The sequence below is a fragment of the Sapajus apella genome, unplaced genomic scaffold (assembly GCF_009761245.1).
Source record: "Sapajus apella isolate SASKATOON/1434 unplaced genomic scaffold, GSC_monkey_1.0 scaffold140, whole genome shotgun sequence".
In the NCBI taxonomy this organism is placed as follows: domain Eukaryota; kingdom Metazoa; phylum Chordata; class Mammalia; order Primates; family Cebidae; genus Sapajus; species Sapajus apella.
Genome location: NW_022437080.1, coordinates 261,378 through 288,662, shown reverse-complemented (window position 1 = coordinate 288,662; position 27,285 = coordinate 261,378). Strand labels below are relative to the sequence as shown.

At 48.1% G+C, this 27,285-nt stretch overlaps 1 protein-coding gene across 2 annotated transcripts; it reads right to left on the bottom strand.

The window, feature by feature from the left end:
- Positions 1-12,628: 12,628 nt before the first annotated feature.
- Positions 12,629-23,233, bottom strand: AMER3 (APC membrane recruitment protein 3). 2 transcript variants are annotated; one of them, XM_032263932.1, is made up of 2 exons: positions 22,979-23,233; positions 12,629-16,977 (listed from the first exon to the last, which is right to left on the bottom strand). In XM_032263932.1, exon 2 carries the CDS (start codon positions 16,956-16,958, stop codon positions 14,382-14,384), a length of 2,577 nt encoding a protein of 858 aa, XP_032119823.1. In that variant the 5' UTR covers positions 16,959-16,977; positions 22,979-23,233; the 3' UTR covers positions 12,629-14,381. The 2 variants fall into 2 exon arrangements, with proteins under 2 accessions (XP_032119823.1, XP_032119822.1); XM_032263931.1 differs by lacking the exon at positions 22,979-23,233 and adding an exon at positions 22,278-22,419.
- Between the last annotated feature and the right edge of the window lie 4,052 nt (positions 23,234-27,285).

Sequence of the window (27,285 nt, the reverse complement as noted above, 5' to 3'; positions counted from 1 at the left end):
CTCTCTCTCTCTCTCTCTCTCTCTCTCTCTCTCTCTCTCTCTCTCTCCTGCTGCCATGTAAGATGTGCCTGCTTTCCCTTTGCCTTCTGCCATGGCTGTAAGTTTCCTGAGGCCTCCCAGCCACCTGGAACTGTGAGTCAATTAAATCCCTTTTCTTTGTAAATTACCCAGTCTCAGGTAGTTCTTTATAGCAGTGTGAGAATAGACTAATATAGTCCCACTTTCTCTTTCTGCTCCTTCTGGTAATTGCATGTACGTTACACTTTTTGATCTGTCTCACAGTTCTTGGATGTTCTATTCTCTGCTCCTCCCCCTACCCACCCAGTTAATTTTCTTTTTGCATTTCAATTTTGGAAGTTTCAATTATCTGTCTTCAAACTCACTGATTTTTTTTGCCTTTTTAAAATTGTGGTATAATATACATAACATAAAATTTACCATTTAACCACTTATACATGTACAATTGAGTGGCATTAGGTACATTCACAATATTGAAGCTGAATTTGCAAAGATTATGAGCGCATAAGAAGCCTAGCATGGCTGACTCCATCTTGCTTCTAGCCTCACACGCTGGCTGTCCTTACTCACTTTTGTGTGTAGGCCAGGCTAACCATGGGAAGAATTTAGTTTATAGTTTAACTTTGAAGCACGGATGATAACAATCCCTCCCTAAAACTACCCTTCTCCTTGCTCAAGGATCTAAAACCACCTTTTTATGTCTATTGAAAGACCACAACATAAGGATTATGAAAGGGGCCTGAATTCTGCTAAGACGTAGGCATGGCTTTCCTTTCTATAATCATTTACTGTGCTGGAGGCCACAAGATTTGTAACTTTCCCAATTGCTCCTAGAGATAACATCACTATTGAAGAGCCTAAGACTGGTCTCTTGCACTGTTTTTCAGACTTCTGCATTCTGGTGACCACCTGACACGTGGACTTGTGAGTCATGACTCAACATGTCCTGTGGCCCCAGCCAGAGGTTGACTTAGCACATGAGGATCATTTTCGACAGCCCTATAATTTCTTTTTTTATTATTATTATTGCATTTTAGGTTTTGGGGTACATGTGAAGAACATGCAAGATTGTTGCATAGGTACACACATGGCAGCGTGATTTGCTGCCTTCCTCCCCATCACCTATATCTGGCATTTCTCCCCATGCTATCTCTCCCCAACTCCCCACCCCCCACTGTCCCTCCCCTATTTCCCCCCAACAGACCCCAGTGTGTGATGCTCCCCTCCCTGTGTCCATGTGTTCTCATTGTTCAACACCCGCCTATGAGTGAGAACATGTGGTGCTTGATTTTCTGTTCTTGTGTCAGTTTGCTGAGAGTGATGGTTTCCAGGTTCATGCATGTCCCTACAAAGGACACGAACTCATCGTTTTTGATGGACAGCCCTATAATCTCATCCCCAGTCAGCATCTTTCTCTAGCTCCCTGCCTGCCAACTTATCCATAAAAATTCTAGCCTCTGAGTTCTCAGGGAGGCTGATTTGTGTAATAAACTATATCTTCCAATTGGCTGGCCCTGTGTTAATTAAACTTTTTTTTTGGCTGCAAAACCTTGCTGTTCTCAGTGCATTGGCTTTTCCAGGCAGCAGACAAAATGAACGTGTGGGTGACTGTAATATTGTCAAACTATCACCACTATCCAGTTCCAGAACTTTTTCATCATCCTGAACAGAAACTCTATATCCATTAAAAAGTAACTCTATTCTGCCCTCCCCACTAGCCTCTGGCAACCAGCATTCCATTTTCTGTCTCTTTGAAGTTGCCTATTGTAGGTACCTCATGTAAATGGAATCATACATGTGTCCTTTTATGTGTAGCACAATGTCTTCAAGGTTTAACCTGTTCTAGCATATATCAGAATAGCATTCTTTTTAAAGGCTTAGTAACATTCCATTGAATGTCTATATGACATTTTATTTAGTCATTCTTGTGTTGATGACCATTTGGGTTGTTTCTACTTTTTATCTATTGTGATTCATACTGCAATGAAGAATGGAGTACGGATATCTTTGTGAGTCTCCACTTTCACTTTTAAGAATATGCTTAAGGACAGAATAGATAAATGGGTTTTTTCTACGTTTATGGTATAGTATGGTATATTTTCTGTGTCTATGATTATGGTAATTTCTATGTTTCATTTTTGAGAAACTGCCAAGCTGTGTTCCACAGTGGCTGCTCCATTTTACATTCCCAGCAGAAATGCACAAGGGTTCCTAACTCTCCGTATCCTTGCCAACAGTTGTTATTTTCCATTATTTATTCCAATAGCCATCCTACTGGGTGTGAAGTGGTACCTCATTGTGGTTTTGCTTTGGATTTCCCTAATAATAAGGGATAAGCGAATAAGCATATTTTCATGTGCTTATTTGGCATTTGTGTGGCTCCTTTGAAGAAATGTCTATTCACGAACTTTGTCTAGTTTTAAAGTTGAACTATTTGTTTTTTTGTTGTTGTTGAGTTGCAGTTCTTTATATATCCTGAATATTAATTTCTTATGAGATTTGTGAAGTGCAAATATTTTTTTCCCATCCTGTAGGTTGTCTTTTCACCTTCTTGATAGTTTTGATGCACAAAACTTTTTAATCTTGATGAAATCCAACATCTGTTTTGTCTTATTGTTACTTATATTTTTGGTGTCATGTACAAAAATATCATGGCAAACTCCAAAGTCATAAAGATTTCCCTCCCTGTTGTCTTCTAAGATATTTATAGTTTTGGTTCTTATGTTTAAGTCTTATATCCATTTCAAGTTAATTTTTTTATATGGCATAAAGTAAGGTCCAACTTCATACTTCTCATGTGGATATCTAATTTTCCCAGCATCATTTGTTGAAAAGATGGCCCTTTCTTCATTGAATGGTTTTGGCAACTCTGTCAAAAATCAACTGACTATAAATTGAGGGTTTACTCTGTCTCTCCTATGCCAATAACACTCTGGTTCTTTTTTTAATAATCTGTGATTTTGTTTGTAATTATCAAAGTCTTATGATCACATATAATTCATAAATTAGTGTATATTTTCTCTACTTTAATCCTTATAATAAATGGACAAAATCACCATTACCAATCACGTGTATACAGTAGTTCCACAGTTCTATGCGTTTGAACAACCATTTAAGGACAATCCTAAATTATAACCTAGTGTGACTTGGATGATAAAGAATTCAAAAGTAAATTTTACCTTACTACTACTTCTTGTTACACTGATCTTCAGAAGTGTGTGACCTTATAGATCATCTATAAAATTTGAAAAGTGTTAAATATTCTTTATTTGATATTATGCATAAAATGCCTTTCAAGTAGTAAAAGGCAGCATTTTAGATGCAGGAAATCCTAATTAGATTGGCATAGTTAAGACCAAAAATATAAAGCAGACATTGCTGTCTTAACTTAGCCCTTGTCTTTAACAGGGTAATGAACACATATTAAAACGTAGGTGAGTCTTACTTGGTTCTGGGACCTTATTTAAATATATTCATAAAGAGAGTTATAGAAATCTAAATATAAAACCAACTTCCAATATGTTTTGAGATGGCATTCACCATCTTTATGAAAAGTTAAAGGTTACTAGTAAAGTCCAATTATATCTTTAGAGGGGGAAAACAGTGATAACATTTACTGAATTGAAATTACTATCAAAATTTAAAAAAAAAATGTCATATTCATTTAACCACAAGCTAGTCTTACTTAAATCAGGACTGTCCAACAAAAATATCCAGTCAGACATTCATGATCTAAATTCTGGTGTATGAGATCAATTCAATTTTGGTGCATACGAAGTTATGAGACCTTTGTTTTGTAATAAATAAAGGCAGTGGCCAATTATTGCTCATTAGTGACTTTTTTGAGATAAGTTATCAAGTCTGCTCTTTCTACCTTCTTCTTAATGCCAGTGAAGACTGTTTTTGTTCCAAGGATGTAATTCTCTGGATTCTCCAAATACTCCACCAGTGTCTCCTCTCCCCAGGTTCTATGTCCTGTTGGCGTCTGTGTAAGAGGATCTAACAGCCTGACCTGGTTTCTGCCCAGAGCCCATAAATTCTGGCCCAGTCTGTGCTTGCCTCTCTTTTCCACAGTGTGGCACTGGGTACCCTTCTGAACAAAATCTCCTTGCTTTTTACTACATTACTCCTAGTAAATTTTTATCACTCACACTATGAAGATTCCCGCTTGGAAGCTGACTAATGCTTCTCTTAATAGCACCCTGTTGTGATTATGTAGCTTTATAGTAAGTTTTCACATCAGCAAGCGTGAGTCCTCCAACTATGTCCATATTCATGGTCATTTTGGCTATTTGGGATCCCTTGAGATTTCACATGAATTTGGGGATGAGTTTTTCTACTTCTGGATAAAAAATCCACTGGGACTTTTATGAAGATTGCAGTCAATCACTTTAGTTAGTATTGTTATTTAACAACATTGGTCTTCCAATACATGAGCATGGGATGTCTTTCCACTATTTATGTTTTTTACATTTCTTTTATCAATGTTTTATAGTTTTTAGTGTACAATTATTTCACCTTTTGGGTTAAATTTAGTCCTAAGTACTTTTTAATGCTATTATAAATGGAATTTCTTTGTTGATTTCCTTTTTGGATTATTCATTGCTAGTGTATAGAAATGCAAATGATTTTTGAGTGTTGATTTTGTATCTTGCAATTCCATTGAACTAATTTATTAGCTATAATAGTTATTTGGGGGTGTCTCTAGGGTTTGCTATACATAAAATCAAGTCATCTAAGAACAAAAATAAGTTTACTTCTTCCTTTCTAATTTAGGTGTATTTTATTCCTTTCTCTTGCCTATTTGTTGTGGCTAAAACCTCCAATACTATGTCTAGTGTAAGTAGTGAAAGTGGGCATTCTTGTTTTGTGTCTTATCTTAGGGAAAAGCTTTCAGTCTTTTATCATTGAAGATGATGTTAGCTGTGGATTTTTCAGAAATTCCTTATCATGATAAAGAAGTTTACTTCTGTTCCTGGTGCATTGAGCATTTTTTTTTTAAGCATGAAAGGGTGCTAGACTTTGTCAAATGTTTTTCTGCTTTTGAGATAATCATGTGATTTTTCTCCTTCATCCTATTCAAGTGATGTAGTACATAGTTTGATTTTTGGATGTTAAATTATCCTTGAAGTTCAAGACTAAAACTCACTTGGTCTTGGTGTGTGATCCTTTTAATATACTGTTGAGTATGCTTTGCTGGTGTTTTATTGATGATTTTTGCATCTACATATTCTTAAGGAATTTTAGTGTGTAGTGTTCTTGAAGTGTTTTTGCCTGGCTTTAGTATCAGGGTAACTCTGGCCTCATTAAATGAATTAGGAAGTATTCCTTCCTCTTTAGTTGTTTTGGGAGAGATTGAGAAGAATTGCTGCTAAATCTTTAATTGTTTCATGGAATTCACCAGTGAACTCATCTTGCCCTGGGCTTTCTTTGTTGGGACACTGGATTACTGATCCAATCTCCTTATTAGTTACAAGTTTATTCAGATTTTCTATTTTATCATGATTCAGTTTTTTTTTTTTTTTTTTTTTTTTTTGAGACAGAGTGTCACTCTGTCGCCCAGGTTGGAGTGCAGTGGCAGATCTCAGCTCACTGCAACTTCCACCTCTTGGGTTCAGGTGATTCTCCTGCCTCAGCCTCCCAAGTCAGCTAGGTGCACACCACCATGGCTGCCTAATTTTTGTAGTTTTTAGTAGAGATGGGGTTTCACCATGTTGCCCAGGCTGGTCTCAATCTCCTGGGCTCAAGTGATCCACCTGCCTTGGTCTCCCAAAGTGCTGGGATTACAGGCATGAGCCACTGCACCAAGCTCATGATTCACTTTTGATAGATATGTGTGTGTGTGTGTGTGTGTGTGTGTGTGTGTTTTAGATGGAGTCTTGCTCTGTCATCAGGCTGGAGTGCAGTGGCACAATCTCGGCTCACTGCAACCTTGACCTCCCAACTTTAAGTGATTCTCCTCCCTCAGCCTCCCGAATAGCTGGGACTACAGGCATATGCCAGCAGGCCCAGCTAATTTTTATATTTTTAGTAGAGATGGGATTTCACCATGTTGGCCCGGATGGTCTCAATCTCTTGACTTTGTGATCCACCCACCTTGGCCTCTCAAAGTGCTGGGATTACAGGCGTGCACCATAGCACCCAGTCTGATAGATGTGTGTTCTAAGAAGTTGTCCATTCCATCTAGGTTATCCGATTTGTTGGCATATAAATGTTCATAACATTATCATATAATTCATTTTATTTTGTTAAAATTGGCATTAATATCTCCAGTATCATTTCTAATTTTAGTGATTTGAGTCTTCCTTTTTCTATTCTCAATCTAGCTGAATGTTTGTCAACTTAGTCTTTTCAAAGTACCAACTTTTGGTTTTGATGATTTTCTCTATTGTTTTTCTATTCTTTATCTTATTTATCTCCACTTTAATTCTTATTATTTCTTTCCTCTGCTGGCATTGGGTTAGTTTTCTCTTCTTTTTCTAGTTTCTTAGGGTGTAAATGGGTTATTAATTTGAGATTTCTTCTTTTCTCATGTGTGCATTATAGCTATGCATTTCCCTCGTAGCGCTGCTTTGTCTGCATCCCAGGCTTTGGTATGCTGTGTTTTCATTTTCATTCATCTTAAGGCATTTGCTAATAAAGCTAACTGGTCCCTTATTTACCCATGTTGTGGGTATTGATGAGCCCATCAAAGTAATTATTCATTCCCAAGACAGTGCTTTTGATGTCTAACATTTCTTTTTTATTTTTCTTGGAATTTTGCCAGCCTATATTACCCACCTGTTCTTGCCAGTTGTCTACTTTTTTCATTGAAGCTTGTACCATATTAATGATAGTTATTTTACATTCCATCTAATAATTCCAACATCTGTGTCATATATGAATCAGCGTCTGATGATTTGTCTCTTTAGACTTTGCTTTTTCTTGCTTTTAGCAGGCTTTGTAATTTTTTGTCTAAACCAGACATACTGTACATATTGGGTCATAGGCACTGAGGTCAATAGGCTTTCAACGCCAGGATTTATTAATCTGGCTAGGAGTTGGGCTGTTGTAATATTTGTCATAGCTTTAGGCACCAGCTGCTTCAAATCACTGTGGTGGGCTTAACTTTTTCTTCTTTCTTGTCTCTGTGGCTTCCTTTGACTCTGGCCCTGAGAGAGAGAGTTTGTCTTTTGGCTCTGTTAGCCGTAACCCACTGTTATTACTGGAGCCTTGTTAGTGTGGCGGCACCATGTGCTGGCAAGTGGGGAGAGGGGTGTTCCCTTGTCTTCTAACCTGGTAATCAGGCCTTGGTCTTTTGAGTTTCTGTGCCTCGGCCTCAGGGTGGGGCTACGCCTTTGAAGCCGCGGTCCCTTCCTGGGACAGTGTTTCCAGCTTGCTTTCTCAAAGCCCTCTCCTTGTTGAGTATCACTTTGTTTCTTTTCCCTTCGTTGAAACCTGAAGGCTAGACAGGATTGGAGTGGGGTAGAGCCCCTTCCTTCAGCTTGAAAAGGTTTCAGAATAGCACTCAGGGAAGCCTTTGTTAAGGAGAAGTTTGGAGGGCTTCAGGAGGACCCTCTTTCCCCACCTCCCCTTGCAGGGGTGGAGGTGGAAGAGTCTTTGTCTGATCCTCACTCTGAATATGTGGAGTGGTTCCTGGAGGAAAAGCCTCTGACCCTGGACCCTTTTCATTGCCCAGCCCCCAGCTTCTTCAGCCTGCAACAACTTGTCGGCAGTTTAATTTTAGTGTTTCTACCAGCTTTGGGTATCTAGAGATTTTACTCCCAACCACAGGTCTTGGTTGTTGAATTTCTCTGGATGGTCTGCCTCTCCAGGTTTCTGGAAGATTGTTTGCCCTGTGACTTCATTTCTCAGATAGGTCAAGAAAAGTCATTGGGTTTTGGTGTGCCCAGCTTTTTCTTATTGAAGTATGAGAATGGCCACTTCCAAGGTCTTTGCATGTAATAATAAAAAATGTCTCCCCTCTCAAAGGCAGGGTGTGTGATGTTCATATAGGCCTGGGGTCCAGGCAGCCATGCCAGGGCCCCAAGACAATGGGCAGTGGGTGGGGGCTAGAGCCAAGAGGCACTCTTCATGTTAAAAAATGCATCTTTTCTTTGTCAAGGCAGTTTCATTTTTTGAGAGGACTTTAGTGGTGACCACTTCAGGGAGTGAAGGAGTGAGTACGGCATTGTTTTAACAGCAAGTGGGAGGTAACCTGAATGTCCATCAGCAGGGGAGTGTTTAAATTAACTGCTTCCTCCAGGAATGCAGCTGTGCAGAAGGATGGGGGAGCTGCCCACTGCAGTGCCTGCTAAGCTGCGGAGGATGTCCCGGGCAGTAAAACTCGTTAAAGTTCACGTGTTGTAAACTAATAAAATCCTAAGCGCCCCACCAACTGAATGGAATCCCACTTCGCCAAGGGGACCCCAGAAACTCCACAAAATCTAAATTACCAGCCGTGACAGGAAGGGAGGTCAGTCGCACCTCTTTATACCCCACCCTTTTGAAGTTTAGGCACAACTGACCACCAATGTTGAAATAGAAACTGTAAAACTGACAGAAGAGACACTTTTTTTTTTTTGAGACAGGGTCTCACTCTGACCCCAGGCTGGAGTGCATTGACATGATCATGGCTCATTGCAGCCTCAACCTTCTGGGCTCAAATGATCCTCCCACCTCAGCCTCCCAAGTAGCTGGGACCACAGGTGACAGCCACCATGCCCCAACCTTTTGCATTTTTTGTAGAGGCGGGGTTTCGCCATATTGTCCAGGCTGGTCTCAAACTCCTGGACTCAAGCAGTCCTCCTGTCTCAGCCTCACAAAATGTTAGCATTACAGCTGTAATTCTCCTGCACCAGCCAAGACCCTTTGGAGCAATAAGATGCCAAATTATAAGCAAGACCCAAGGCCATGCAAGGCCAGGGTTATGTCAGCCTGCAGGCCAGCAATCTTGCTAGATAGATAGCATTCTTACCTGAACTGAAAACTTTCTTTTCTGCTGACTCAAAGTGTTAGACAGAGCCTGACTCCTTTCACCAACTGCAAATTAAAGAATCTCTAAAGCCACCTATAACCTGTAAGCTCTCCCTCCCACTTCAAGACATCCCACCTTTTGGGGCTGGACCAATGTATACTTCCTGGATTGATTTATATCTTTTTGTTTTATTATTTTAGGTAGATTTTTCAGGCAAGTATGATTTATGCTCTGCCTGTAGCAACTGCCTCCCTAAAATAGATAAAACCAAACTGTAATCCGACTGCATCGGGCCCACTTACTCCAGGCTTCTTGGGTTTGTGTTTTCCTGGGCCCGCGGTCACTCATACTAGCTCAGGATAAGCCTCTTTAAGATATTCGACAGAGTGTGGTTTCTCCGTTAACAGTATGTGTCTAACGGGACTAGTGAGTCTGATGTCTCACACCAGGGCTGGAGAAAGGAGGAATGGGGGCTCTGCACTCGGGCTGTTTGGATTGGGTGTGGTCAGTGTGGTGAAGCCACAACCCCAGGTGGCCCCGGCTCCGGACTCAGCTCCTGCCCAGGGTCCCCCAGGCCAGACCAAACCCCAGTGCTGTCACGCATGCTAAATGCCACATCACCAACCAAAACTTTAAGGAAGCAGATAGGTTTCCAAACAGACTAGATTCTCCTGGAAATGAGAGGTTCCAGTCTACCCGAGTAGGGCTACTCTGAAACCTTTTCAAGGTGAAGGAAGGGGCTGTTTCACTCCTGGAAATGAGAGGTTCTAGTCTGCCGAGTCTGTGTGAGGAGCACGTCCCCTCTGCTTCAGCCCTTACAGTGCAGTCACCTGAGGTGGCCTGCGTTCACTGGTCAGCTTCTTTCCTGTTACTGTTTTTTTGCCCCGACCTTGTAAAACCCAGTGTTCTGCCATTGCCTGGAGCTGCTCTCATTCTGTTTTGTAGAATGGAGGCTGCCCCATTCAAGAATCACAAATAAAAGCCAATTCGATCTGCAATGAAATTTGTTGCAATTTTGTCTTTTGTCAGAGTGAATTAATTTTGCGACAACAGAGCGCTGAGGGAGGAAGGATGGAGATTCCACTTTCACTGTTTCCCTGCTATGCCTTCTGTTTTGTATCCTGTGTATTTAGTCCCATTCCAGAAAATAAAATAAAATAAAATAGGAAACCAGGAAAGACGTGAAGCAGCCTGGGTAGTCTGCAGTCTCCCCCGGCCTGCGCTGGCCTCCACCCCTTCTCCTTTCCAGCGCCTCCCGCCCGTCCTCCCTGTCCTCCTCCCTCTCTCCTTCCTGGCCCCACCCAGTGTTCCCAGCTTCCCAACACAACAAGGAAGGCTGGAAGTCCCAGTGCACTGCCCCTGGGCAAAGCCCTTTTCCACAGCCTGCAGGACTCTAGGATCCTGGGCGAGTCACGCAGACTCTGTGGGACAGCTGTGAGCTCAGGACCACTTCTCAGGATTTTATTTCACTTGGGGAAATCTGCTGTCACCTCTACAGCCATGTGTGGACTAGAGGGCTGGAAATGACCAAGGAGGTCTGAAGATGCCCAGCCAGGCTCTTCCGCTCCCAGTGCTGGGCTAGGCACATGTCCCGGGAGCTGGTCTTGAAGTTCCCTTCTTTACCCATAGCAGGTCACCCTGAAACCTTCAGGGAAGGACAGGCTGAGGGTGGGGTGCAGAGAGAGAGATCACACTGCCTCCCCCATCTCCAGCAGGGTGTATAGCAGGCCACTTCTGGGACCCCAGCCCCAGATGCTGAATTTGAATCTGGGGTGCTGGGATTGCCTATAGTGCCCCCAAATGGAGAGCCGAGGCCAGCAGGTCCTTCCAGGAGGCATGGCCCTGCAGCCAGGTCCCTGTAGACCATGCATGGCCTGGGGTCTGGGCACCCTTTGGACCCCCTCCGGACCCCTGGCCCTCCTGACCACTCCCTGATCCTGGATTCCTGCCCTTCCCAGCACCATTGGGCCTGGCCGAGCTCTTCATCACCACGAGTCACTGCATGGCATCACAGCATGGCACAGGGAGGGCTCTGTCCCTGCCAGGGGGAAGGCGGCTGGCACTCAGGCCAGAGTCGCCCTTAGACCTTGACTCTGTTTCTTTCCAGACACAAGCCTCCTGGTCAATAAGAAATCAGAAAAGCACGCACGGCCTTGTGACGCTTCATTCTTTCAACAAGGATTGACAGAGCGGCTACTCCCTCAGGTGCAGCACAAAGCCCCAGGTTGGGGCTGAGTCAGGCAGCCTCCCCCTGGGCGCTAAGCCTGCCGGAGGGGCACTTGTGGCTGGCACCCAAGGTGCTCTGATATCTGGAGCCTGAAAGCAGGAAGGGGTGAGGGCTCTGAGTGGGGCCTCACGGCAGGAGCTCAGTGAGAGGTTCTGGAGCCTGAGGAAGAGCAGGGCCTTTGGAGCTGGGAGGGCACAAAAGCCTAGCACCCTGCACACTAACTGTGGGCAAGTCGCACCAGCCCCCTGTGCCTCCGTGTCCAGCTCTGAAAAATGAGGCTGACAACTGCATTGAGGTTGATACAAGGATCAGGTGAGCAAATCTGGTGGAACCTGCCCCCAGCTCGGCTCGTGATGCGGCCATGGCCCTGTGTGTGGTCCTGGGAGGAGGGCCCAGGTGTGGCTCCACAGCGGCTTTGAGTCTGGACAGGCCCGGTCAGAGCCCTGCTGTGTGCTTTGGAAGCTGTGATGTGCAGGCTATATCCTGCTCGCAGCAGGCCTCAGTGAGCCCTGGTGAGAGAGGGCCACCGGAGACCAGGCATCAGGCAGTCTGGAGAGGCACTGACCGGCGTCCCCTGCAGGAGCGCCACCTTCAGCTGCAGAGCCTGTGCTGCCTTCTCCAGCCAGGCAGCACGCCTCGTGCCCCTCTCGGTGGGAGCTCTGCATGCGATGGGACTTCCCTAGCAGTTTGCCTGCGACCTGACCAACCCCTTGTCCTGTGCTGGTCTTTCCTCCAGAAACCCACTTCGCGGCTGGAGCCCCATCCTGGCATGTTGCTGCAGCGGGCTGCCTGAGGTAGAAGCTAATCCTGGAGAATGTGGATGGCCCGTCTGTCCCTGCACCTGCTGACCTGACGCAGGGCCAGGACAGACACCTGTCCCTCCTAAAGACACCAACCCCTTCGCCCTTCATGGCTTGAATGTCTGGGTGCTGCACATGTGTTGTGACATTTGAGGGAATGAGGGCCACAGCCCCATTCAAAGTTTTCGAAGGGAAGTGGGGATCTGACAGTGTGGAGGGGGTGGAGACAAAAGCCTTTGTTACTTACAGGCAGAGCCGGGGAGAATCCACTGGCTTCTTCCCAAAGAGCATTTGGCTGTCCATAGCTCTAGTTAGAGAGTGCAAGCAGAGGGAAATAATTGTTTCTAGGGGATGACTCGTGACAAAGAATCCACCACCTGGCATGGTGGCACACGCCTGTAGTCCCAGCTACTTGGGAGGTTGAGACGGGAGGATTGCTTGAGCCCAGCAGGCAGAGGTTGCAGTGAGCCAAGACCGTGCCACTGCACTCCCACTCGTACCTGGGCAACGAAGTGAGACCCCGTCTCAAGAAAAAAAAGAAAGAAAGAAAAAGAAAGAAGCAGATGCTGGTGCCATGGCTGTACAGCCTGCAGAATCGTAAGCCAAATAAACCTTTCTTTGTAAATGAGTTGGTCACAGTAATCCTTTATAGCAACACAAAACAGTAATACAGTGTTCCTGAGGAGACGCCCTTCAGGCCCTCAGCACGTTGTAGCCACCTGTTCTGGGGCAGAGAGTAGGCCAGACTGGGGCCAGATGGAGGCCAGTGGGCCCTCCTGGGCTCGCCCTCCACGCCGCGTCGGTCTTCCATCCCGAGCCTCGAGCCTCCCTGTCCTCACACAAGTTTGGATCTTTATTCTGAAAGACGTAATCCCAAACACTGGTCCTCAATGTTGAAATACCGAAGGACCCAAACCCCTAAAGTTTCAAATCCCTAACATCTAAAGTCTTGAAAATCACAATCCCAGGATAGCTGCACGTTAGGTGGAACGAGCGCCTTGTTTGGGGCTTTATTTGAAGACTGAGCGAGGTTTAAGGAGACATGGAAGGATGCCGAGCCAACAAGGGGTGGACCTGCGGACTCCACTTCAGGTGTGAACTCAACTGGGTTAGGGGACACCTGGAGACCTGGTAGACCATTATTTGGGGCATGTCTGTGAGGTGTTTCCAGGGATTAGTGTGTGAGTCTGAGGGGTCTAGGTGGGGAAGACCCACCCTCAGTGTCGGTGGGCAGCATTCAATCTGCTGGGACCCAGAGGGAACAAATACAGAAGGTGAATTGGTCTCTGAGAGGCAGGACAGGCTTTTCTTCTGCTGCTGTGACACCAGAGCTCCAGGTTCGCTGGCCTTTGGACTTGGGAACTTACAGCTGTGGTCGTCCTGAGTCCTGAAGCTTTCGTTCTGAGCCACCCTGCTGGCATCCCAGGTTGACTGTGCGTGTGTAAGCATTGTGTGTGTGCATACAAACGTCAAGACTTCCTCAATAAATGAAGAGTGTAATTTTTGTACATCTGCATTTGTGAGAGATGAAAGTTCTTGCCATCTGTGCTCTTTGGGCAATTGCATGTGTGGTGGTGACCCATCATTGATTGACTTCGTCAAAAGACTGAGGTTGTTAGTCCTGATATAACTGCAGATATAAAGCCACGAGCAGACAATTACCACGCACACTGACATGCATGTATACATCCCTATTTTCACCTATTTCTTTACAAATATAGTTTGTCTTCTAATAACTCACACGCATGTGACTGTCATTACTATACCTGTTTATGCTTGCAAAAATATGAATTATTGCCTATTTTATTGTGTAAAGTGGCTGATGATGTGTTCTGTTGTGTTTTCATATGCTTCTCAAATAAATCCTTTTAAGATGTAAATAAGTATCTTTAAATTTTTTAAAAAACATTTTCCCAGAATTATGTTTCCAGGATTTAGCTCTTTTAGGATTGTGACTTTAAGACTTTAGAGTAACTTTGATCTTTCGGATTCTTAACACTTGGGACTATGGCATTTGGGATTGTGCCTTTTGGGCTTCCCACACATCCTGTGTAGACTCACTGGCTCTCTGCTTCCCATTTACAATGTGCAGCTCTTTCTCCCCATCAGTTTCAAGCCCCAGCTCCTCTCTCCAGCATCTGCATGAGGAGCAGCTAGGTCCTTGCTGTGTCGCGCTGGCTTTGGCTGTGGGCTGCCTGAGCTGGTGGGTTCAGGCAAGGATGCCTCCATATGAACGTGCTAGCCTCTGCATGCCTGAGTCCTGCCACCCCTCCCCCAGCACAGTCCTCCCATCAGGGACAAAAGATAGAGATTTGAGTCCTAGGCTCTGCTGAAAGTGGTCATGAAGACACATGCAGTTCCTGATGCGTGTGAGCCTGTCCTACAGGTGGGGCTCGGCCATGGCTGGCCTGGAGGCCCCCACTTCTGTCTGACCACAGAGGAGACCCTCACGGGCCAGGAGGCTGCAGCGGCATTCTGGGGCACTTGCAGAGACCACCCCCTCCTGCTGGCTGTTCAAAGCGAGAACCAAGCTGTCTGGATGGTGGCCCCGGGGACTCCACCGGGCAGCAGGGGCTGAGGAGGGCTCAGAGTCCAGCTGGCTGCTGTGTGCTACCTGCTCCACAGCCCGTGTGCTGAGCTGCAGGGACTGGTCCTCCAGAGAGGCCCAGGCCTGGACACCTAGCCCGGTGGGCTCCACCCTGAGCCAGCTCAGGTCCCGGACACGATCTCGACACCTCTGGTCCTGTGTGCTGGCCGAGTAGGGTAGGCCATGGACAGTGGCCATGCTGGGGGAGCTGCTAGACTGTTTCTGCTCCAGAATGTCAGGGCCCCTGGCTTGGCGCTGCCCGAAGAGCCCACTGCCCATGTCCAGCCTTGGAGGCCATGCGGCCAGGGGCTGGTCGTTTGAGCTGATCTTCAGGTCTGCCACACGGGCCGCACAGCTTGCCAGCATGGGCTCTGCATCCAGAGTGCCACCCCCGTGACCTGGCCTCCAGGGGCCTTGGAAACACCCCAGGACCCCCGGTGACCCAGGCTCCTTCTGGGAGCAAGGCCAGGCAGAAGGGATTGGGGTCTTGCTTTTACTGGAAGTGTCTGTTGTCGAAGTGGCTGCAGACTCCATAGAGGAGAACAAGCCTTCGGAGCAACCTCGTGTCCCTTCCTCTCGAGAGGCATCCCTGGACAGCGTGCTGGTCCCTTGTGTGGCCCCCCCGAGGGCCTTGCTCTCTCCAGCAAGCAGGTCTGTGGTGCCCAGGTGTGCCCACAGCTCCTGCCTGCTGGGTGCTGAGCACACTGTTGCCCCCCCTGCATCTGAGGCCATGCCCTCCCTGCCCCCTAGTTTCTCTGTGGGTGCCCTGGGGGTCCCCTGGGGACCAGGCGGAGCTACGGGCTGCCCAGGGGTGGGTGGAGCACGGGGCGTGGGGCCTCGGCGCAGCCAGCTGACGATGCCCATGGTGATGGCAAGCTCGGTGTCACACAGCTTCAGCAGGCACTCCTTGCCCTTCCAGGAGCTCTGCAGGAAGCCCTGGCTGAGCAGGTCAGGGCCTGGTGCTGGGGCCAGGTTCTCCTCGGCCCCCACTCGGAAGCTGCACATGGACAGTGGCGTCCCCAGGGCTGGCCCCGACAGACTCTCAGACACGCACAGGTCATCATCTGGACTGGGGTCGACAGGTCCCTCGCTGGGGTCGTGAAAGAGCTCGTAGAGGGCGTCCCCACTGTAGCTGTCCCGTGGGAAGGTGGCGGCAGGTGTGCCTGGGCTCTCGGCCTCCTTCTTGTCCTCCTCGACGCCTGGCGAGAAGGAGTCATAGTAGCCCTCATCACTTGTGGACACGGATTCCGGCTGTTCACTCTTGGGGGTTCCTGTGTCGATGGAGCTGGCTTTGGAGCCGCTGCGAGGGTCCCTGCAGGGGCAGAGGGGCAGCTCAGCTAGCCCAGCTGCGTCCAGCCGGGGCTGGTCCCTGTCTGTCCCCTGGGGGCCCGCAAGCCAAGGGCCCAGCAGGGCGCGCTGCTGCTGCCGCACCGAGCGATTCACGCTGTCCCAGAACCTGGTGAAGTCAGAGACTTCATTCTGGGCGGGCGAGGCCAGTTGCTCCACACTGCCCTGGAGGGGACCCCTGGGAACCTTGCTCTCCAGGCCCTGGGTTGGGCTCTCTGGGTCCTCATTCAGCTCCAAGGATGGCACCGAGCTCTCATCTGCAAAGACCTCCCCACAACCCGTGAGCGAGTCGAAGCTCTGGAGTGAAGCCACGTCCTCACACAGGGCCCTGCAGAGACCAAAGGATGCATCGGCCAGGAGCTCGCTGTCCGACAGGTCCTGGCACAGGCTGTCCACACCTGGCCCCTCACCCGAGGGGAAGAAGGCTTTGCTTCGCCGGCCCCCAGGGTCTGACGGGTCCCCTGCGGAGGGCAGGTTCTTCCCCTCGGCAGCCAGAGAGGCTAAGTCCTCGGCCTTGTTTCTGCGAATGTGGAATAGGTTCCGAAAGCACTTCTTGGGCCTTTTCAGGGAAATCCTCTTCCTCGGGATGCTCTTGGCCACAGCCGGCACGAAGGGCATCTGGGGCACAAAGTGGCGGTAGTCGATCATGCGCCGGCTGCCCGGAGAGCCCGGAAAGCTTGCACTGCCCACCAGCTGCCCTGTGGCAGCAGAGGCCCTGCCTGCCCCAGACACACTGTCGTGAGTCTTGCTCTTTCTCACAGGTTTTAAGGCGGTTCCACAGAGGGCTGCGGGTCCCCCCTTGGGGTCCAGCTGTGTCCCTTTGTTGGGGCATCTGTCATATCCTTGGGCACTGGGGCTGGCTTGGGGGCCCTTCTCAACATGGGGCCTCGGCTGCCCTCCTGGCAGGACTGACCAGGGGCCTGCCCCCTCCCTGGCTGGAGCCTTGGCTGCTGGGTCTGGCGGTTTCTCGTGGGAAACCTGCAGGCTGGACTTGATGAAGGTCTTTCCTCTCTTCAGCTCCATGCTGCCTGTGCCCCGGCTGCTGTGGAGGAAAGCAGGAGGCACTCAATATCATAGATGGGAGCGCCCGGAGTCTGGAAGACCCTGACTACCGCTCTCACACAGCCCACTCTCTCCAGGGGCCTCTGTCCCAGGAGACCCTCCTTGCAGGTCAGGGGAGAGATGGGAGCAGCCCCGCCATGCTCACTCACTGCTCCTGGTTTTATAGACAACAGCCTAATGCACACAGTAGGAGCCAAAATGAGAGCTCCCTGGGGCCTGGTGACTGCTGCACCCATGAGTGCTTGGCTCTCCCGATCCCCTTTTTAGCTCACTTGGCTCATTCAGACTCCCATGTTCTGTGTAGAATGCCTAGCATTCTACAAACAGCTCCTCAGTATATCGGATGCAGCATGTCCTGAGGAGGAGGTATCACAGCCCTTCTGAGTGAATGGGCAGAGGATCCAATTAGGGCAGTTGCTTCTTTCATCAAGGCAGCTAAAAGGACACCCACGCTTGCCTGCCTCCTGGGCTGAAGGCAGCTGGCCCTCAGCTGGGGCTGTGGGGGCGTGCATCCTGCAAACTCCAGAACTGTGTGCCTGTCGGGGAAGGCCAGGCTTCATCTACAGAGGCCATCAGGCAAGACACAGCCCAGCACCTCACGGTGCATGCAGAGCACGGACAGGAGGAACTGTGGTGGCAGACGAGCATGGGACACAGGATGGGCAGGCAGGGTTGCAAGGGCAGGCAGCTGCCACCTTTTGTGCATGCATCATTGATGCATACTGATGCCTGCGGTGCCATCCAGAGAAGGTTCCTGAAGCCTGGTCTGAGTTCAGAGGGAAAGGGTGCTGGGATCTGCCCTGGGCACAGAGGTGGACAGGTGGCAGCAGTACTAGCCACTTGACTGTCCCGGCCCAGCTAGGGCATCCGGCCTTATCCTGAGATCAGTGGGGAGCTGCAGCCATCTTCCAGTGGGTGGGTGGAAGCCAGGACTGTAATGAAGTTAGTGGTCTAGGACTAGCATCTGACTTCTGAGTGGAGGACAGAAAAAAATGAGTCGTGAGCAGACAGGACTTGCCAGAAGCAGTCCGAATGGGGTGAGGTTGGGGAGCAAGGCAGATGGAGGCTGTAGGGGTAACACAGGGTTTTCCAAAGGGAAGAATGCCAGGGTTCAGCAATAGCAGGAAGAGAAGCAGGCAGGGAGTTCTGAAGGCCAAGGCTTGGATCTACACCAAGAGCGTTTGACAGTCAAGGAGGGAAATGAAGGGAGGAGGGCGGGGGCTGAGCCAAGGTGAAAAAGAGTCGAAGTCTAGTTTTAAACATGCTGCCTTGGGGTGTGTGTAGAGACCTTCAGTACCCAGGAAGAGAGGACAGACTGAGCCCCTCCTTTCTGTTCCCCTCACTGTGTCCTCACGGCCCTGGCTTCAGGCTGCTCCTTTCCTCAGAAACATCTCTGTCTGCCAGGGTCTCCACCTTTTTTGGTGGTGAGTGGCCTGAGGGTCAGTCCTCTGTTGGTCTGGCCAGGGAGAGACTGTGGCTGGCTCCTTTGCCTCTCCATAAGGACTACCCGGCAGTAGCCCTGCACTCATCCCCTAGCTCCTGGCTGTGAGGAAGCCTGCAGCCGGCATGAGCATGACCTGGGGCTCCGTCAGCTTATGTGCCTTTCACACCCCACCCCAAGTAAGCCTTGCGGCTATCTACCAGAGACCCTGAAATGCTTCTTCATGAGGACCCAGGTGGGCGAGGGGCTGCCTCATAGCCCAGTGGGCATGTTGAGGCCAAGAAGATGGGAAGGGGTGGAAGCGCTGGCATTGCAGGAACTGGCAGGGGCAAGCCGACCAGCCTCTACCAACTCCCACCCGAGGGAAGTGCTTCCTACCCTTGGAGCAGCACCTCACACTTTAGGTTGGAGGATGAGAGAAGAAGCAGGCACCATGCCAGGAAAGCCACAGAACCTGGGCTGGGCTCCAACTTCAGCTCAGCTGTTGCTGGTGGCACCCTGGACAGAGGGAGAATGCCATGAGCAGCCACACCGGCTTTTCTGCCTCTTGCCAGATGGTGCATGCCTAAGCCTTTCCCACCCTGCACCTGCAGACTCCGCTCTGCACAATCCTTTGCAGTCATGATAAGGCCTCCCCAGCTCTACTGGGCTTAGCTGCACACAGCACAGGGCTTACTCTCCAAACCGTGGTTCAGATGACCCTGGCTGGAGTCTTGGTTACACCCACCTCACCAGGTGCAGATCTTGGCCCATAACCTTATGAGGGGCACACTATTGTAATCCCCATTTATAAAGTATAAATTCAGATTCAGAAAAGTCAGTGAACTGACCCAAGTCACACAGGTGTTAAGTGACAGAGCCGGGATCTGAGCCCAGGCCTATCTGATTCGAAGCCTGACATTCTATAAAGCAACAGCTCAGACTCTTGTGGGAAATCTAAAAGTAGAATAATAAATGTGTTTTCATGAAAAACATTGTAAAACAATGAAAGTGAAAATTAAAAGCAAGAAGAGTAGCTCACACACATTTATAAAAATTATAATTGAAGGTAATAATAATTCTTATGGCAGGAAATTTGGGAAATATTCATTATGAGATCTCTATTTTCCTTATTCTTTTCTATGTTTTGGAAAAATCTTTTGATTGACATTCTTTTGGAAATAACTTCAGCCAGGCACAGCAAGGATTATTTCACTGCGTGCAGAATTTTGCAACTGCAAAAACAAAAATGTTTTATTTGATATAATGTCTATAAATAAAACTACCAGCTTCTCAGTTCTTGTAACAGTCAACTGATTTAAAATCATGAACAGTTGGAAACTTCACTCCACTCTGAACTTGAAAAATGATCCCTTAAAATAGTTGTCATTGCTACAGATGGCTGGACTCAGTGTCACTAACAATGCTAAGCCCACCTCCTGAGTTTATTCAGCACTCCACGTAGAGACTGGACAATAATCACAGGCTACAGAATGATGAACCAGAGGCTAAGCAATACTGGAGCATCCCATGAACTCTAGTCTGTGTTCAGTCCAGTTCATATCCACATTAAAATATTTTATCGGAATCTGTCTCTTTGGAAATGTGTGACCTGTGACGGGGGTGGGAACTCCCTGGGTGGTTGGAGGGCCCACTGCTTGGCTGGAGGCAGGCTGAGAAGTCGACTCCTGTGACAATTCTCTGGGTCAGAGTGAGATTTATGTGGACAGCCAGATGCTGGCATCGTCACTGCCTGAGGGCAAAGGCCAAATGTATCCCGTTTCTCAATTGCAAAAATGCACTGTTTTGTAACCCTGTGGTTATAGACCCTGTCAGTGGAACCCCGGCAAGAAATGTGACAGGTCTACTCCCACAAGTGTCACAACCCTCCCCCAAGGAGAGCTCAGACCTGTCCCTACCCTCCTGGTGCCCTCTTGTCTGCAAGGCTCAGCAACCATAAACTATTCATTCTGGTACTTGATCTCACTCCCCAATGAGACTGAAAATCCTTTAAGGTCCAGGATTCCAACTATAGGAGGCGGTCAGCTATTACTTAATTAAATAAACTATTTTATGTTTGAGACATCTTAGCCAAATATTTAGATCTAAGTTCCCTAAACAGGATGCAGAGTCTGAGATTTTAATTCTGTGATACAGGTTATGTTTATCATTTTCTTTTCTCTCTTTTTTTTTTTTTGAGACAGACGCTTACTCTGTCATCCAGGCTGGAGTGCAGTGGAACAATCTCAGCCCACTACAACCTCCGCCTCCCGGGTTCAAGCAATTCTCCTGCCTCAGTCTCCCAAGTAGCTGGGACTACAGGCACACGCCATCACATCTGGCTAACTTTTTTATTATGTGCGTCATTTTCTAAGACAGGTTTCAGTGACACCAGGGCCCTGGACTGAGTCTTTCATCTCTGAGATGAACTTGCAAATTCCATAGGAACAGGGACCACACAATGTATTTACTTAATCAATTCTGTTACAAGGATGTGATATTTAAACCAAACCCTAAAAGACAGAAGAGGACAGTCAGGCCAAAGACATTGGACACATATTCCAGGCATAGAGGACACCCTTCAGAAAGGCCCTGAGGATCAAGAGAAGGAGAATATTTAAGGATCTGAAAGTGAGCAGAGCAGCAGGCCAGAGGGATGAGGCGTGGAGATGGGCTGTGCACACCACACCCAGCTTGAGGTCTCAGGGAGGGCTGTGCTTTTATCTGCAAGCCACGGGGAACCAGCCTCTGAGGGTGCGTGACAGGGGCCAATTCTCACTTTCAAAGATGACTCCAGTTGCAGGTGAAAATGGACGGTGGAGACATGGAGGTGAGTCAGGAGCCCAAGCAGGGTTAAGGAGAGAGAAGGTGGAGGCAGAGACTCCCGTGTCTGTGCACCTGCCATCACAGTGCTTTACACAGCACACACAGATGTGAATTTATTGCAAATTGAGCAAATGAAGTTATTCTACTGGTTGCTTTTCTACATGACTAACTCAGGCTTAGCTGCCCAGCATTTTCTTTTTCCTTTGAGAAGGTAATTCTGTGCCTTTCTTTCCTTTCTTAACATGAAAGTGTCTGGCTGTTTGATTTCATGGAGCAAAATAAAAACCCTGGAGGAATAAACATATAACAGAAGCGCCTTGACACACAAAACATTTGGCTAATAGTTTCGGTATTTGTTATGCCTTTCCTGGTGTCCAGGAAGGTCACAGCAGTGAGCTACAAAGGAGTATATGGTGATTTAAAAAAAAAAAAAAAAAAAAAAAAAAAAGCTTAGGCCCAGGGACCTCTGAACACTCGGCTGGGGGCAGAGCTATGGGGCAATAGCGTTCTCCGTAGTAGGCTGTCTTGTCATGGGAGGGCTGGAGTGAGGGCCCCTGTGGGGAAGGAAAGCGACTGTGCTCTGGGTTGGGGGTGGGAGTGGGAGTGGGGAATGAAGCAGAAATAGAATCTGCAGAGAGAGCACCACCAAGCCACCCAACCCCCACGCTGGGGAGACAAAGGGACCTCTGGGGAGGGAAGGTACTGGCCCACCTTCTCGGAGCGCGCCTCTGGGAGGTCCTGGCCTGCCCAGTGGCAAAGAGACGGGCCTCACAGCCTTATCGGCTCTCCCCCAGCCCCTGCATCCGCGGGTGGAGGGTTTCGTCGCTTCACTAGCCCAGACCTAAAAGGGTCACCGCCCCCAGGTCCCTGACTGCGCCTGGCACAGCTGGGTCGAGGGTGCCGACCCTGCTTCCTGCACTCAGCCCACCCATCGCGCCAGAGAACGCAGCAAATTCCCCAATCCTCGCCCTCCCCCCAGGGTCCACAACCGCGGGGCAGGACCCACGCAGCCTCTCGGGGCCTTGGCGACTTACCGCTGGGGGCCGGCAGTGTAACAGGGCGCGGCCGCGACTGGGTCGGCCACCGCGTTCGAGAGCTAGCCGCGCTTAGCACCACGGTCAGCTCCCGGCGCCGCGGGCCGCGGCCTGGAAGGGGAGGCGCGGCGCCCGCACCCACCTACCGCCGCTCCAGGGGCTCCGCGGGGCCGGGCAGGCGAGGGTTAAGCCACCGGAGGCCGGCGGGAGGGGAGGGCCTGGGCGAGGGCCGGGCCTGGGCGAGGGCCGGCGCGGGTACGCGGGGGTGGCGGGGGGCGCGCCGGCCGCGGTGGGGGCTGCTACGCTCGGGCGGGCTCGGGCCGGCTTTGTCTGTGCGTGTCGCCCCTCTCTGTTTCTGGGTGTCTCTGCCTCCCACCCGGCTGCGGCTGTGCCTCCCTCAGGCGCAGTCGTCTCCCCTCGCCCCCGTGCGCACAACGCCCCCGCCGCGGTCTCCTCTCCCGGGAGAGCACAGGTGTGGGAGCCCCTCCCCCTCAGCGCCCAGCGCCTGCCGCGCCGACCGCCACGCTCTCGGAAGGGCTGGGCCACCCGGAGCCTGTCCTGAGTCCTACCCAGGATTCGGAGCGGGCCTGCGAGAAGGGGCAGGCCAGTCTGGGGCTGCAAGGCAGGGTCTTCCCTTGGAGAAGGGACCTGATTCTATTATTAATGAGAAGGAAAGAGGCAGTTGCCTTGCAGGTACTCACTGTGTGGGGTTTGCTGGTGCTGTGCCCTGCCGCAGTCTTGGGGGAGGAGCAGAAACGCTGTGGGGACCCTCTCTCCGCAGAGCTGAGGACGAGGGGTCTGCACGCGGGGTTAACTGCCCGGGGCTGGGATGGATTAAGTAACTCCAGGAAGGCTCAGGCAGCAGTGCCAGGAGTGTGGGGCGGGTGCGTGGGGTGCGGAGGGCGGGAGCGCACAGCCGGTGCTGGGGAGGGGCTAATGCCAACGGGAGGCTTGGACCGAGGTGTGCCCAGGCTGGACAGCACTGGAGGACGCAGGAGTCTCGGGTCCAGGCTGGGGCTGCGGCTGAAGGGAGGGCAGAGCTCAGGTGGATGAGGGAAGCCAGACCTTTCCCTGAGCTTGGTGGGCTCCCTCCCGGTCTGAGAGCCCAGGACACAGAGTCGTCTCACCCTAGAGCCAAGAGGCCACTCATCCTCCAGGCAGGACAGTCCCCACCCTTGGGTGACCCACCTTCTTGTATTTTGTAGATTTGAGCCCTCTTTCTATGCAACGACTAACTCAGCATGCTCCCAGAGGCCCCCTCGCCCACGTTGTTGGTGGTCCTGACCTTTTCTGTCAGATCCTGGCTATGGGAGTTCCCTGCTTTTCTCTTAAACAGGAACAAGGCAGTTTCTGCCTCATTGCCACATACTCCCCAAGTCAGGGGTAGGACTCTCGCAGACCCCCACAGTCCTCCTTTTGTTAAAATTAATAAGCATTAGCCTCCCTTATTATGCTCTCCCTTCTTTTGCATTTAAGGATCTTTTTACATTTCTTATAAAATCATATAATTGTGGGGACAATTACAGACTCAGCTTCTTCCGGCGAGTGATAATTGCTCGTTTTCGGCCAGTGCAAACTGTTCTAAGCCTTCTACTTTGTCATTTCAGAGAGTTTTTAAACACCCTTAACTTTTGGGTAACATGGAAATATATATTTAAAATTTTTTATTTCCCCAAGATGTGGGATCAGGTCCTCCCCAAGGGCCTTTGGAAAAATCTTTTACACTAGGCTACCCAGTTCAGATACCACTGAATGATTTTTCTTAAATGTTATTCTAATGTGAACTTACATTTTATTTTTACAATATACTGACTTAGATTTCTCATCTGTGTTTTTGAGCAGTGGCTGTAAACCTTTTCTTTCCTTGCAGTAGCTTCTTGGTCACTTGATTTTTTCCCAGAGTCTCAGACCTTCTGGCCACACCATCCCTTGCTTTCTTGGCAGATCAAAGAGTTAACTGTGAGCACAAACAAGCGGGCCATCCACAGTGCCTGTCAGGTCAGCTGCATTTGTGGGGTACTATCAGACCTACTGCTCTGAGTGGTTTTTCTTTTAAAATGTTCAATGTTTTAAAACTTTTTTTTTTTTTTAATGCAGAGTCTCACTGTTTTGCTGAAGCTGGAGTGCAGTGGCACGATCTCGGCTCACTGCAAACTCTGCCTCCAGGGTTCAAGTGATTCTTCTGCCTCAGCCTCCCAAGTAGCTGGGACTGCAGGCATGTGCCGCCACGCCAGGCTAATTTTTGAATTTTTAGTAGAGATGGGGTTTCACCATATTGGCCGGGCTGATCTCAAACTTCTGACCTCATGATCCACCCACCTCAGCCTCCCAAAGGGCTGGGATAACAGGCATGAGCCACTGCACCCAGCCTCTTTCATATTTTCTAAACAATGAACAGTTGGTTTCTTTTTCTTTATTGTGCTAAAATATACATGATATGAAATTTACCATTTACCCCTTTTTAAGTGTATAGTTCAGTGACATTTACACTCATATTGTTGTGCAGCCATCAGTCTATTTCCAAAACATGTTCCTGACCCCAACAGAAGTTCTGTACCCATTAAGCACTAAAACCCCTCCTCCTCCTCTCCCCCTAGCTGCTGGGAACCACTATTCTACTTGTTTTTCTCTGATTTTGACCACTCTAGGTACCTCACAGAAGTGGAATCATACAGCATCTGTCTTTTTGTGGCCGGCTTATTTCACTTAGCATACTGGTTTCAGGATGCATCCATGTTGTGGCTTGTGTCAGAATATCCTTCCTTTTTAAAACTGGATATTATTCCGTTGTGTGTAGAGACCACATTTTGCTTATCCATTCATCTGTCAACGGACCCCTTGGGTTGCTCCACATTTGGCTAGTGGGAATAATGCTATTATAAGCAGCAATGTACAAATATCTGTTCAGGTTCCTGCCTTTAGTTCTTTGGAACAGAAACCATGGAAGTACAGTTGCTGGGTCATATGGTTTCTGTGTTTAATTCTTTGAGAAGTTATCATTACTGTTCTCCACTGTGTACAGTTTTACATTCCACCAGCAATGGAGAGCATTTCTTCATATCCTTCCCAACACTTCTATTTGCTGGGTGTTTTTGTTTGTTGTTTGTTTACAAATAGTAGCCATCCATTAGGATGGCTGTGAAGCGGTGTCTCATTGTGGTTTTGATTTATATTTTCCTAATGAGTAGCGATATTCAGCATCTTTTTATGCTTATTGGCCATTTGTATATATTCTTTGGGGAAATGTCTATTCAAATCCTTCCTCCATTTTTAATCAGATTGTTTGTCTTTATTGTTGAATTCTATGAGTTGTTTATATATCCTGGATGTTAATCCCCTACCCAAGGTTTATTTATTTATTTATTTATTTTTGAGATGGCGTTTCACTCTGTTGCCCAGGCTGGAGTGCAGTGGCACGATCTTGGCTCACTGCAACCTCCACTCTCCAGGTTCAAGTGATTCTCCTGCCTTAGCCTCCCGAGTAGCTGTGGTTCTGTAACCACAGGGTTTCACTGTGTTAGCTAGGATGGTCGTATGATTTGTAAATATTTTCTCTCATTCTGTGGATTGCCTTGTCATTCTTGATGAGTGGCTTTTATTAATTTCCGTTAGGTCCAGGTTATCTATTTTTTGTATTGTTTCTTGAACTTTTTTGGTGTCATAGCAAAGAAATCATTGCAAAATTCGATGTCACAAAGATTTTCCTCTAAAAGTTTTATACTTTGAGTTCTATCCATTTTTAGTTAATTTTTGTGTATGATAAAAGGTAAGAGTTCAATTTCATTTTTTGATGTGACTATTCAGTTTTCCCAGCATAATCTGTTGAAAAGACTGTCCTTTCTCCATTGAATGGTCTTGGCATTCTTGTTGAAAATCATTTGACCAAATACCTGAGGGTTTGTTTCTAGGCTCTCTAGCGTATTTTATCAGTCCATATCTCTGTCTTTGTACCACAGTGTTTTGATTACCGCAGCTTTCTCCCAGTCTACTTTTGTTAAAACAAAAAGCATTCAATCCGCTTTATTTTAAAATTTTATGTCGAGGCTCTCTGGCTTAGCTCTATTTCTTGTTTGCATCACGCTTATTAACAACCATGCCCTTCAACACTGGGGACAAAAATAATGAAATACAGTTTATTTGGCACAATCTCATTTAACCTATAAAAGGGCTTGGGTAGCATAATGATAGGGCCTGAAACTGGTTGGACCTGGGTGTTGTCTACTCCAACAAGTGGGAGGAGTAGGGCCTGAAAGAGCCCCTGGCCAATGAGCATAGATTCCCAGCCCCACACACACTTGGCATCCGCATGCACAAACTTCTGCCTGTAACCAAGAGAACTCACACAAAGTCCTGCCTCTCCCTAATCCCTCCATTAAAGTATTTGGCTCTGCTGGCCTCATTTTCCCTGGATTTTATCATCTTCTTCATACTGTATTTCTCTCTGGTCATCGTTCCATCTATCTATTCATCCACCCATCCACATCCAACAAGTATTTATTTGGTGACTGTGACATCCCAGTCACTGTACTTGGCATTGGGAATAAATCAGATAAAAAGCTCTGCTTTCAAGGGGCTTAGATTTTGAGGAGGGAGTTAGGCAGTAAATAAAATAAATGTAGACTAAGTTGGTTATAAGCAAGTTGATTGGTTAGCTATGGAGAAAAATAAGGTGGGCTAAGAGGCTGGGAAATGATTAGAAATACAGAAAACCTTGAGGATGCTTATAATGGCATTGATTATAATGCAGTCTAAAAAAGAATGTACCTTTCTGGCCCCAAACTGGTAATGGTTAAATAAATTTTGGTTATATTCATATGGTGGGGAATTATGTAGCCACTGAAAATATGTTGGGCTCCATATTTTTGAACCTGGGAAATGAAATGATACTCAGGAAATGTTTCCAAATACATGATAGCATACGAAAAATACATACAATCTGATCTGAATTCTATAAAATAAATGTATTTAACAAAACGACTTGAAAGTGTATTCTAAAATGTTTAAAAGA

Bases quoted from the DNA above. Each gene is read 5' to 3' on its own strand.
- AMER3 (XM_032263932.1), bottom strand. From the start codon at position 16,958: ATGGAGCTGAAGAGAGGAAAGACCTTCATCAAGTCCAGCCTGCAGGTT.